At 40.0% G+C, this 14,437-nt stretch overlaps 1 protein-coding gene across 1 annotated transcript in view; it reads left to right on the forward strand.

The window, feature by feature from the left end:
* The first annotated feature begins 7,896 nt into the window (after positions 1-7,896).
* LOC120984154 (gastrula zinc finger protein XlCGF53.1-like) overlaps positions 7,897-14,437 on the forward strand; it is a 47,348-nt gene continuing 40,807 nt past the window's right edge. The window contains exon 1 of the mRNA XM_040413300.1: positions 7,897-7,933. Coding sequence (XP_040269234.1) covers positions 7,909-7,933 — 25 coding nt within the window. The 5' untranslated portion in view covers positions 7,897-7,908. The remainder of the gene's footprint in view (positions 7,934-14,437) is intronic.

Genomic DNA, 14,437 nt, shown 5'->3' on the forward strand with positions numbered 1-14,437 from the left:
GCACTCCAGGAACAGGGGACAGGTTTATACAAGGCTTCTTTACTGTAAGAGCTGTGAATCTGTGGAATAGACACCTCAGGACGTGGTCACAGCAGGAACAGGGGACGGGTTTATACAAGGATTCTTTACTGTAAGAGCTGTGAATCTGTGGAATAGACACCTCAGGACGTGGGCACTCCAGGAACAGGGGACGGTTTATACAAGGCTTCTTTACTGTAAGAGCTGTGACTCTGTGGAATAGACACCTCAGGACGTGGGCTCTCCAGGAACAGGGGACGGTTTATACAAGGCTTCTTTACTGTAAGAACTGTGAATCTGTGGAGTAGACTCCTCTGGACGTGGGCACTCCAGGAACAGGGTACGGTTTATACAAGGCTTCATTACTATAAGAGCTGTGAATCTGTGGAGTAGACACCTCAGGACGTGGTCACAGCAGGAACAGGGGACGGGTTTATACAAGGGTTCTTTACTGTAAGAGCTGTGAATCTGTGGAATAGACACCTCAGGACATGGGCACTCCAGGAACAGGGGACGGGTTTATACAAGGATTCTTTACTGTAAGAGCTGTGAATCTGTGGAGTAGACACCTCAGGACGTGGGCACTCCAGGAACAGGGGACGGTTTATACAAGGCTTCTTTACTGTAAGAGCTGTGAATCTGTGGAATAGACACCTCAGGACGTGGGCACTCCAGGAACAGGGGACGGTTTATACAAGGCTTCTTTACTGTAAGAGCTGTGACTCTGTGGAATAGACACCTCAGGACGTGGGCACTCCAGGAACAGGGGACGGGTTTATACAAGGATTCTTTACTGTAAGAGCTGTGACTCTGTGGAATAGACACCTCAGGTCGTGGGCACTCCAGGAACAGGGGACAGGTTTATACAAGGCTTCTTTACTGTAAGAGCTGTGAATCTGTGGAATAGACACCTCAGGACGTGGTCACAGCAGGAACAGGGGACGGGTTTATACAAGGATTCTTTACTGTAAGAGCTGTGAATCTGTGGAATAGACACCTCAGGACGTGGTCACTCCAGGAACAGGGGATGGGTTTATACAAGGGTTCTTTACTGTAAGAGCTGTGACTCTGTGGAATAGACACCTCAGGACATGGTCACGCAGGGACAGGGGACGGGTTTATACAAGGATTCTTTACTGTAAGAGCTGTGAATCTGTGGAGTAGACACCTCAGGACGTGGGCACTCCAGGAACAGGGGACGGGTTTATACAAGGGTTCTTTACTGTAAGAGCTGTGAATCTGTGGAATAGACACCTCAGGACGTGGTCACTCCAGGAACAGGGGACGGTTTATACAAGGGTTCTTTACTGTAAGAGCTGTGAATTTGTGGAATAGACACCTAACGATGTGGGCACAGCAGGAACAGGGGACGGGTTTATACAAGGGTTCTTTACTGTAAGAGCTGTGACTCTGTGGAATAGACACCTCAGGACATGGTCACAGCAGGGACAGGGGACGGGTTTATACAAGGATTCTTTACTGTAAGAGCTGTGAATCTGTGGAGTAGACACCTCAGGACGTGGTCACTCCAGGAACAGGGGACGGTTTATACAAGGGTTCTTTACTGTAAGAGCTGTGAATCTGTGGAATAGACACCTAACGACGTGGTCACTCCAGGAACAGGGGACGGTTTATACAAGGGTTCTTTACTGTAAGAGCTGTGAATCTGTGGAATAGACACCTAACGATGTGGGCACAGCAGGAACAGGGGACGGGTTTATACAAGGGTTCTTTACTGTAAGAGCTGTGACTCTGTGGAATAGACACCTCAGGACATGGTCACAGCAGGGACAGGGGACGGGTTTATACAAGGATTCTTTACTGTAAGAGCTGTGAATCTGTGGAGTAGACACCTCAGGACGTGGTCACTCCAGGAACAGGGGACGGTTTATACAAGGGTTCTTTACTGTAAGAGCTGTGAATCTGTGGAATAGACACCTAACGACGTGGGCACTCCAGGAACAGGGGACGGTTTATACAAGGGTTCTTTACTGTAAGAACTGTGAATCTGTGGAATAGACACCTCAGGACGTGGTCACAGCAGGAACAGGGGACGGTTTATACAAGGGTTCTTTACTGTAAGAGCTGTGAATCTGTGGAATAGACACCTCACGACGTGGTCACAGCAGGAACAGGGGACGGGTTTATACAAGGCTTCTTTACTGTAAGAGCTGTGAATCTGTGGAATAGTCACCTCAGGACGTGGTCACAGCAGGAACAGGGGACGGGTTTATACAAGGATTCTTTACTGTAAGAGCTGTGAATCTGTGGAATAGTCACCTCAGGACGTGGGCACTCCAGGAACAGGGGACGGGTTTATACAAGGGTTCTTTACTGTAAGAGCTGTGAATCTGTGGAATAGTCACCTCAGGACGTGGTCACAGCAGGAACAGGGGACGGGTTTATACAAGGGTTCTTTACTGTAAGAGCTGTGAATCTGTGGAATAGACACCTCAGGACGTGGTCACAGCAGGAACAGGGGACGGTTTATACAAGGATTCTTTACTGTAAGAGCTGTGAATCTGTGGAATAGACACCTCAGGACGTGGTCACAGCAGGAACAGGGGACGGTTTATACAAGGATTCTTTATGGTAAGAGCAGTGAATCTGTGGAATAGACACCTCATGACGTGGTCACAGCAGGAACAGGGGACGGGTTTATACAAGGGTTCTTTACTGTAAGACCTGTGAATCTGTGGAATAGACACCTCAGGACGTGGGCTCTCCAGGAACAGGGGACGGTTTATACAAGGGTTCTTTACTGTAAGAGCTGTGAATCTGTGGAATAGACACCTCCGGACGTGGGCTCTCCAGGAACAGGGGACAGGTTTATACAAGGCTTCTTTACTGTAAGAGCTGTAAATCTGTGGAATAGACACCTCAGGACGTGGTCACTCCAGGAACAGGGGACGGGTTTATACAAGGATTCTTTACTGTAAGAGCTGTGAATCTGTGGAATAGACACCTCAGGACGTGGTCACTCCAGGAACAGGGGACGGTTTATACAAGGATTCTTTACTGTAAGAGCTGTGAATCTGTGGAATAGAGACCTCCGGACGTGGGCACTCCAGGAACAGGGGACGGTTTATACAAGGCTTCATTACTATAAGAGCTGTGAATCTGTGGAATAGACACCTCAGGACGTGGGCACTCCAGGAACAGGGGACGGTTTATACAAGGCTTCTTTACTGTAAGAGCTGTGAATCTGTGGAATAGACACCTCAGGACGTGGTCACAGCAGGAACAGGGGACGGTTTATACAAGGATTCTTTACTGTAAGAGCTGTGACTCTGTGGAATAGACACCTCAGGACGTGGTCACAGCAGGGACAGGGGACGGGTTTATACAAGGATTCTTTACTGTAAGAGCTGTGAATCTGTGGAGTAGACACCTCAGGACGTGGGCACTCCAGGAACAGGGGACAGGTTTATACAAGGGTTCTTTACTGTAAGAGCTGTGAATCTGTGGAATAGACACCTCAGGACGTGGTCACTCCAGGAACAGTGGACGGTTTATACAAGGGTTCTTTACTGTAAGAGCTGTGAATCTGTGGAATAGACACCTAACGACGTGGGCACAGCAGGAACAGGGGACGGGTTTATACAAGGCTTCTTTACTATAAGAGCTGTGAATCTGTGGAATAGACACCTCAGGACATGGGCACTCCAGGAACAGGGGACGGGTTTATACAAGGATTCTTTACTGTAAGAGCTGTGAATCTGTGGAATAGACACCTCAGGACGTGGTCACAGCAGGAACAGGGGACGGGTTTATACAAGGCTTCTTTACTGTAAGAGCTGTGAATCTGTGGAATAGACACCTCAGGACGTGGTCACTCCAGGAACAGGGGACGGTTTATACAAGGGTTCTTTACGGTAAGAGCTGTGAATCTGTGGAATAGACACCTAACGACGTGGGCACTCCAGGAACAGGGGACGGTTTATACAAGGGTTCTTTACTGTAAGAACTGTGAATCTGTGGAATAGACACCTCAGGACGTGGTCACAGCAGGAACAGGGGACGGTTTATACAAGGGTTCTTTACTGTAAGAGCTGTGAATCTGTGGAATAGACACCTCACGACGTGGTCACAGCAGGAACAGGGGACGGGTTTATACAAGGCTTCTTTACTGTAAGAGCTGCTTTGAATCTGTGGAATAGTCACCTCAGGACGTGGTCACAGCAGGAACAGGGGACGGGTTTATACAAGGGTTCTTTACTGTAAGAGCTGTGAATCTGTGGAATAGTCACCTCAGGACGTGGTCACAGCAGGAACAGGGGACGGGTTTATACAAGGGTTCTTTACTGTAAGAGCTGTGAATCTGTGGAATAGACACCTCACGACGTGGTCAAAGCAGGAACAGGGGACGGGTTTATACAAGGGTTCTTTACTGTAAGAGCTGTGAATCTGTGGAATAGACACCTCAGGACGTGGTCACAGCAGGAACAGTGGACGGTTTATACAAGGCTTCTTTACTGTAAGAGCTGTGAATCTGTGGAATAGACACCTCAGGACGTGGTCACAGCAGGAACAGGGGACGGTTTATACAAGGGTTCTTTACTATAAGAGCTGTGAATCTGTGGAATAGACACCTCAGGACGTGGGCTCTCCAGGAACAGGGGACGGTTTATACAAGGGTTCTTTACTGTAAGAGCTGTGAATCTGTGGAATAGAGACCTCCGGACGTGGGCACTCCAGGAACAGGGGACGGTTTATACAAGGCTTCATTACTATAAGAGCTGTGAATCTGTGAAATAGACACCTCAGGACGTGGGCACTCCAGGAACAGGGGACGGGTTTATACAAGGGTTCTTTAGTGTAAGAGCTGTGAATCTGTGGAATAGACACCTCAGGACGTAGGCACTCCAGGAACAGGGGACGGTTTATACAAGGATTCTTTACTGTAAGAGCTGTGAATCTGTGGAATAGAGACCTCCGGACGTGGGCACTCCAGGAACAGGGGACGGTTTATACAAGGCTTCTTTACTGTAAGAGCTGTGACTCTGTGGAATAGACACCTCAGGACGTGGTCACAGCAGGAACAGGGAACGGGTTAATACAAGGGTTCTTTACTGTAAGAGCTGTGAATCTGTGGAATAGACACCTCAGGACGTGGTCACTCCAGGAACAGGGGACGGGTTTATACAAGGGTTCTTTACTGTAAGAGCTGTGACTCTGTGGAATAGACACCTCAGGACGTGGTCACAGCAGGGACAGGGGACGGGTTTATACAAGGATTCTTTACTGTAAGAGCTGTGAATCTGTGGAGTAGACACCTCAGGACGTGGTCACAGCAGGAACAGGGGACAGGTTTATACAAAGCTTCTTTACTGTAAGAGCTGTGAATCTGTGGAGTAGACACCTCAGGACGTGGGCACTCCAGGAACAGGGGACAGGTTTATACAAGGATTCTTTATTGTAAGAGCTGTGAATCTGTGGAGTAGACACCTCAGGACGTGGGCACTCCAGGAACAGGGGACAGGTTTATACAAGGGTTCTTTACTGTAAGAGCTGTGAATCTGTGGAATAGACACCTCAGGACGTGGTCACTCCTGGAACAGGGGACGGTTTATACAAGGGTTCTTTACTGTAGGAGCTGTGAATCTGTGGAATAGACACCTAACGACGTGGGCACAGCAGGAACAGGGGACGGTTTATACAATTCTTCTTTACTGTAAGAGCTGTGAATCTGTGGAATAGACACCTCAGGACGTGGGCACTCCAGGAACAGGGGACGGGTTTATACAAGGATTCTTTACTGTAAGAGCTGTGAATCTGTGGAATAGACACCTCAGGACGTGGTCACTCCAGGAACAGGGGACGGTTTATACAAGGGTTCTTTACTGTAAGAGCTGTGAATCTGTGGAATAGACACCTCAGGACGTGGTCACAGCAGGAACAGGGGATGGGTTTATACAAGGTTTCTTTACTGTAAGGGCTGTGAATCTGTGGAATAGACACCTCAGGACGTGGTCACAGCAGGAACAGGGGACGGTTTATACAAGGGTTCTTTACTGTAAGAGCTGTGAATCTGTGGAATAGACACCTAACGACGTGGTCACAGCAGGAACAGGGGACGGTTTATACAAGGGTTCTTTACTGTAAGAGCTGTGAATCTGTGGAATAGACACCTCAGGACGTGGTCACAGCAGGAACAGGGGACGGGTTTATACAAGGATTCTTTACTGTAAGAGCTGTGAATCTGTGGAATAGTCACCTCAGGACGTGGGCACTCCAGGAACAGGGGACGGGTTTATACAAGGGTTCTTTACTGTAAGAGCTGTGAATCTGTGGAATAGTCACCTCAGGACGTGGTCACAGCAGGAACAGGGGACGGGTTTATACAAGGGTTCTTTACTGTAAGAGCTGTAAATCTGTGGAATAGACACCTCAGGACGTGGTCACAGCAGGAACAGGGGGCGGTTTATACAAGGCTTCTTTACTGTAAGAGCTGTGAATCTGTGGAATAGACACCTAACGACGTGGTCACAGCAGGAACAGGGGACGGGTTTATACAAGGGTTCTTTAGTGTAAGAGCTGTGAATCTGTGGAATAGACACCTCAGGACGTGGTCACAGCAGGAACAGGGGACAGGTTTATACAAGGGTTCTTTACTATAAGAGCTGTGAATCTGTGGAATAGTCACCTCAGGACGTGGTCACAGCAGGAACAGCGGACAGGTTTATACAAGGATTCTTTACTGTAAGAGCTGTGAATCTGTGGAATAGACACCTCAGGACGTGGTCACAGCAGGAACAGCGGACAGGTTTATACAAGGGTTCTTTACTGTAAGGGCTGTGAATCTGTGAAATAGACACCTCAGGACGTGGTCACGGCAGGAACAGTGGACGGGTTTATACAAGGATTCTTTACTGTAAGAGCTGTGACTCTGTGGAATAGACACCTCAGGACGTGGTCACAGCAGGAACAGGGGACGGGTTTATACAAGGGTTCTTTACTGTAAGAGCTGTGAATCTGTGGAATAGACTCCTCAGGACGTGGGCACTCCAGGAACAGGGGACGGTTTATACAAGGGTTCTTTACTGTAAGAGCTGTGAATCTGTGGAATAGACACCTCAGGACGTGGTCACTCCAGGAACAGGGGATGGTTTATACAAGGGTTCTTTACTGTAAGAGCTGTGAATCTGTGGAATAGACACCTCAGGACGTGGTCACAGAAGGAACAGGGGACGGGTTTATACAAGGGTTCTTTAGTGTAAGAGCTGTGAATCTGTGGAATAGACACCTCAGGACGTGGACACTCCAGGAACAGGGGTCGGGTTTATACAAGGGTTCTTTACTGTAAGAGCTGTGAATCTGTGGAATAGACACCTCAGGACGTGGTCACTCCAGGAACAGGGGATGGTTTATACAAGGGTTCTTTACTGTAAGAGCTGTGAATCTGTGGAATAGACACCTCAGGACGTGGTCACAGCAGGAACAGGGGACGGGTTTATACAAGGATTCTTTACTGTAAGAGCTGTGACTCTGTGGAATAGACACCTCAGGACGTGGTCACAGCAGGAACAGGGAACGGTTTATACAAGGATTAGATTAATTCTTAACAGTAAACAACATTAATGCTTATGTAAACGTGTGTAAATCTGAGTCTCACTTCCTTCTGGGATTCGCGTCCCCCCCCCCCATGCCTTGGTTGAACTTGATGGGCGTCTGTCTTTTTTCAACCATATTAACTATGTAACTAAGATTTAACTTTGCATAGGGGAAATAGGCAAATGTCCAAATGTCAAAGTACTCCCTGCTCCAGGGCACTACACCTTCTACCCGGCTCAATAGAGGAGAGACCACTGACTGCAGACAGAGGACCGCCCCCTGACACGTGACTGATCACATGACTATGACATCACCAAAGGTCCTTGAGATTCTTAGATGTATCTGCAGACAGAAGTTTCTGGTGAGAAGCATTAATGTTATACAGTGTATATATCTATAGTGTGTGTTCTATACAGTGTATATATCTATAGTGTGTGTTCTATACAGTGTATATATCTATAGTGTATTCTATACAGTGTATATATCTATAGTGTGTATTCTATACAGTGTATATATCTATAGTGTGTGTTTTATACAGTGTATATATCTATAGTGTGTGTTCTATACAGTGTATATATCTATAGTGTGTGTTCTATACAGTGTATATATCTATAGTGTGTGTTCTATACAGTGTATATATCTATAGTGTGTATTCTATACAGTGTATATATCTATAGTGTGTATTCTATACAGTGTATATATCTATAGTGTGTATTCTATACAGTGTATATATCTATAGTGTGTATTCTATACAGTGTATATATCTATAGTGTGTATTCTATACAGTGTATATATCTATAGTGTATTCTATACAGTGTATATATCTATAGTGTGTATTCTATACAGTGTATATATCTATAGTGTGTATTCTATACAGTGTATATATCTATAGTGTATTCTATACAGTGTATATATCTATAGTGTATTCTATACAGTGTATATATCTATAGTGTGTGTTCTATACAGTGTATATATCTATAGTGTGTGTTCTATACAGTGTATATATCTATAGTGTGTGTTCTATACAGTGTATATATCTATAGTGTGTTCTATACAGTGTATATATCTATAGTGTGTATTCTATACAGTGTATATATCTATAGTGTATTCTATACAGTGTATATATCTATAGTGTGTGTTCTATACAGTGTATATATCTATAGTGTATTCTATACAGTGTATATATCTATAGTGTGTGTTCTATACAGTGTATATATCTATAGTGTATTCTATACAGTGTATATATCTATAGTGTGTATTCTATACAGTGTATATATCTATAGTGTATTCTATACAGTGTATATATCTATAGTGTATTCTATACAGTGTATATATCTATAGTGTATTCTATACAGTGTATATATCTATAGTGTGTGTTCTATACAGTGTATATATCTATAGTGTTTATTCTATACAGTGTATATATCTATAGTGTATTCTATACAGTGTATATATCTATAGTGTGTATTCTATACAGTGTATATATCTATAGTGTGTATTCTATACAGTGTATATATCTATAGTGTGTATTCTATACAGTGTATATATCTATAGTGTGTTCTATACAGTGTATATATCTATAGTGTATTCTATACAGTGTATATATCTATAGTGTGTGTTCTATACAGTGTATATATCTATAGTGTATTCTATACAGTGTATATATCTATAGTGTGTATTCTATACAGTGTATATATCTATAGTGTATTCTATACAGTGTATATATCTATAGTGTGTGTTCTATACAGTGTATATATCTATAGTGTATTCTATACAGTGTATATATCTATAGTGTGTGTTCTATACAGTGTATATATCTATAGTGTGTGTTCTATACAGTGTATATATCTATAGTGTATTCTATACAGTGTATATATCTATAGTGTATTCTATACAGTGTATATATCTATAGTGTGTATTCTATACAGTGTATATATCTATAGTGTGTATTCTATACAGTGTATATATCTATAGTGTGTATTCTATACAGTGTATATATCTATAGTGTATTCTATACAGTGTATATATCTATAGTGTGTATTCTATACAGTGTATATATCTATAGTGTGTACTATACAGTGTATATATCTATAGTGTGTATTCTATACAGTATATATCTATAGTGTGTATTCTATACAGTGTATATATCTATAGTGTGTATTCTATACAGTGTATATATCTATAGTGTGTTCTATACAGTGTATATATCTATAGTGTGTATTCTATACAGTGTATATATCTATAGTGTATTCTATACAGTGTATATATCTATAGTGTGTGTTCTATACAGTGTATATATCTATAGTGTATTCTATACAGTGTATATATCTATAGTGTGTATTCTATACAGTGTATATATCTATAGTGTGTATTCTATACAGTGTATATATCTATAGTGTATTCTATACAGTGTATATATCTATAGTGTGTATTCTATACAGTGTATATATCTATAGTATATTCTATACAGTGTATATATCTATAGTGTGTATTCTATACAGTGTATATATCTATAGTGTATTCTATACAGTGTATATATCTATAGTGTGTGTTCTATACAGTGTATATATCTATAGTGTATTCTATACAGTGTATATATCTATAGTGTGTGTTCTATACAGTGTATATATCTATAGTGTGTGTTCTATACAGTGTATATATCTATAGTGTATTCTATACAGTGTATATATCTATAGTGTGTGTTCTATACAGTGTATATATCTATAGTGTATTCTATACAGTGTATATATCTATAGTGTGTGTTCTATACAGTGTATATATCTATAGTGTATTCTATACAGTGTATATATCTATAGTGTGTATTCTATACAGTGTATATATCTATAGTGTGTGTTCTATACAGTGTATATATCTATAGTGTATTCTATATAGTGTATATATCTATAGTGTGTGTTCTATACAGTGTATATATCTATAGTGTGTATTCTATACAGTGTATATATCTATAGTGTATTCTATACAGTGTATATATCTATAGTGTGTTCTATACAGTGTATATATCTATAGTGTGTGTTCTATACAGTGTATATATCTATAGTGTATTCTATACAGTGTATATATCTATAGTGTGTATTCTATACAGTGTATATATCTATAGTGTATTCTATACAGTGTATATATCTATAGTGTGTATTCTATACAGTGTATATATCTATAGTGTGTATTCTATACAGTGTATATATCTATAGTGTGTATTCTATACAGTGTATATATCTATAGTGTGTTCTATACAGTGTATATATCTATAGTGTGTATTCTATACAGTGTATATATCTATAGTGTGTTCTATACAGTGTATATACAGTCATGTGAAAAAATTAGGACACCCTTTGAAAGCATGTGGTTTTTTGTAACATTTTTAATAAATGGTTATTTCATCTCCGTTTCAACAATACAGAGAGATTAAAGTAATCCGACTAAACAAAGAAAACTGAAGAAAAGTCTTTTCAAGATCTTCTGTAAATGTCATTCTACAAAAATGCCTATTCTAACTGAGGAAAAAGATAGGACACCCTTGCCCCTAATAGCGAGTGTTACCTCCTTTGGCTGAAATAACTGCAGTGAGACGGTTCTTGTAGCCATCTACCAGTCTTCGACATCGGTCTGAGGAAATTTTACCCCACTCCTCAATGCAGAACTTTTTCAGCTGTGAGATGTTTGAGGGGTTTCTTGCACGTACAGCCCTTTTCAAGTCACCCCACAGCATCTCAATGGGATTCAAATCTGGACTTTGACTTGGCCATTCCAGGACTCTCCATTTCTTCTTTTTCAGCCAATCTTTGGTTGATTTACTAGTATGTTTTGGGTCATTGTCATGTTGCATGGTCCAGTTCCGCTTCAGCTTTAATTTTCTAACTGATGGTCTCACATGTTCTTCAAGCACCTTCTGATACACAGTAGAATTCATCGTGGATTCTATGATGGTGAGCTGACCAGGTCCTGCTGCAGCAAAGCAGCCCCAAACCATGACACTTCCACCTCCATGCTTCACAGTTGGTATGAGGTTCTTTTCTTGGAATGCTGTGTTTGGTTTACGCCAAACATGTCCTCTGCTGTTGTGTCCAAATAATTCAATTTTGGACTCATCTGTCCAAAGAACATTATTCCAGAAGTCCTGGTCTTTGTCAACTTTATCGCTGGCAAATGTCAGTCTGGCCTCGATGTTTCTCTTGGAAAGCAAAGGTTTCCTCCTTGCACACCTCCCATGCAAGTTAAACTTGTACAGTCTCTTTCTGATTGTAGAGGCATGTACTTCTACATCAACAGTAGCCAGAGCCTGCTGTAGTTCTCGAGATGACACTTTAGGGTTTTTGGATACCTCTTTTAGCATCTTGCGGTCTGCTCTTGGGGTGAACTTGCTGGGGCGACCAGTCCTGGGCATGTTGGCAGTTGTTTTGAAAGCCCTCCACTTGTAGACTATCTTCCGGACAGTGGAATGGCTGATTTCAAAATCTTTTGAGATCTTTTTAAATCCCTTCCCAGACTCATAGGCTGCTACAATCTTTTTTCTGAAGTCCTCTGACAGCTCTTTTGCTCTCACCATGGTGCTCACTCTCACTTCAACAGTCAGGAGCACACCAAACTAAATGTCTGAGGTTTAAATAGGGCAAGCCTCATTCAACATGCAGAGTAACGATCTACTAATTATGTGCACCTGGTGTGATATACCTGTGTGAGATCTGAGCCAATTTAAGAGGGAATACATGTGAGGGTGTCCTATCTTTTTCCTCAGTTAGAATAGGCATTTTTGTAGAATGACATTTACAGAAGATCTTGAAAAGACTTTTCTTCAGTTTTCTTTGTTTAGTTGGATTACTTTAATCTCTCTGTATTGTTGAAACGGAGATGAAATAACCATTTATTAAAAATGTTACAAAAAACCACATGCTTTCAAAGGGTGTCCTAATTTTTTCACATGACTGTATCTATAGTGTGTATTCTATACAGTGTATATATCTATAGTGTATTCTATACAGTGTATATATCTATAGTGTGTTCTATACAGTGTATATATCTATAGTGTGTATTCTATACAGTGTATATATCTATAGTGTGTGTTCTATACAGTGTATATATCTATAGTGTGTATTCTATACAGTGTATATATCTATAGTGTGTACTATACAGTGTATATATCTATAGTGTGTATTCTATACAGTGTATATATCTATAGTGTGTTCTATACAGTGTATATATCTATAGTGTGTATTCTATACAGTGTATATATCTATAGTGTATTCTATACAGTGTATATATCTATAGTGTGTATTCTATACAGTGTATATATCTATAGTGTATTCTATACAGTGTATATATCTATAGTGTATTCTATACAGTGTATATATCTATAGTGTGTATTCTATACAGTGTATATATCTATAGTGTATTCTATACAGTGTATATATCTATAGTGTATTCTATACAGTGTATATATCTATAGTGTATTCTCTACAGTGTATATATCTATAGTGTGTATTCTATACAGTGTATATATCTATAGTGTATTCTATACAGTGTATATATCTATAGTGTATTCTATACAGTGTATATATCTATAGTGTGTATTCTATACAGTGTATATATCTATAGTGTATTCTATACAGTGTATATATCTATAGTGTATTCTATACAGTGTATATATCTATAGTGTATTCTCTACAGTGTATATATCTATAGTGTATTCTATACAGTGTATATATCTATAGTGTGTATTCTATACAGTGTATATATCTATAGTGTGTGTTCTATACAGTGTATATATCTATAGTGTGTGTTCTATACAGTGTATATATCTATAGTGTGTATTCTATACAGTGTATATATCTATAGTGTGTGTTCTATACAGTGTATATATCTATAGTGTGTATTCTATACAGTGTATATCTATAGTGTGTACTATACAGTGTATATATCTATAGTGTGTACTATACAGTGTATATATCTATAGTGTGTTCTATACAGTGTATATATCTATAGTGTGTATTCTATACAGTGTATATATCTATAGTGTATTCTATACAGTGTATATATCTATAGTGTGTATTCTATACAGTGTATATATCTATAGTGTATTCTATACAGTGTATATATCTATAGTGTATTCTATACAGTGTATATATCTATAGTGTGTATTCTATACAGTGTATATATCTATAGTGTGTATTCTATACAGTGTATATATCTATAGTGTATTCTATACAGTGTATATATCTATAGTGTATTCTATACAGTGTATATATCTATAGTGTGTATTCTATACAGTGTATATATCTATAGTGTGTATTCTATACAGTGTATATATCTATAGTGTGTATTCTATACAGTGTATATATCTATAGTGTATTCTATACAGTGTATATATCTATAGTGTGTGTTCTATACAGTGTATATATCTATAGTGTGTATTCTATACAGTGTATATATCTATAGTGTGTATTCTATACAGTGTATATATCTATAGTGTGTATTCTATACAGTGTATATATCTATAGTGTGTATTCTATACAGTGTATATATCTATAGTGTATTCTATACAGTGTATATATCTATAGTGTATTCTATACAGTGTATATATCTATAGTGTGTATTCTATACAGTGTATATATCTATAGTGTGTGTTCTATACAGTGTATATATCTATAGTGTGTGTTCTATACAGTGTATATATCTATAGTGTGTGTTCTATACAGTGTATATATCTATAGTGTGTATTCTATACAGTGTATATATCTATAGTGTATTCTATACAGTGTATATATCTATAGTGTGTATTCTATACAGTGTATATATCTATAGTGTGTGTTCTATACAGTGTATATATCTATAGTGTGTGTTCTATACAGTG

This window comes from Bufo bufo, unplaced genomic scaffold (genome assembly GCF_905171765.1).
Source record: "Bufo bufo unplaced genomic scaffold, aBufBuf1.1, whole genome shotgun sequence".
In the NCBI taxonomy this organism is placed as follows: Eukaryota; Metazoa; Chordata; class Amphibia; order Anura; family Bufonidae; genus Bufo; species Bufo bufo.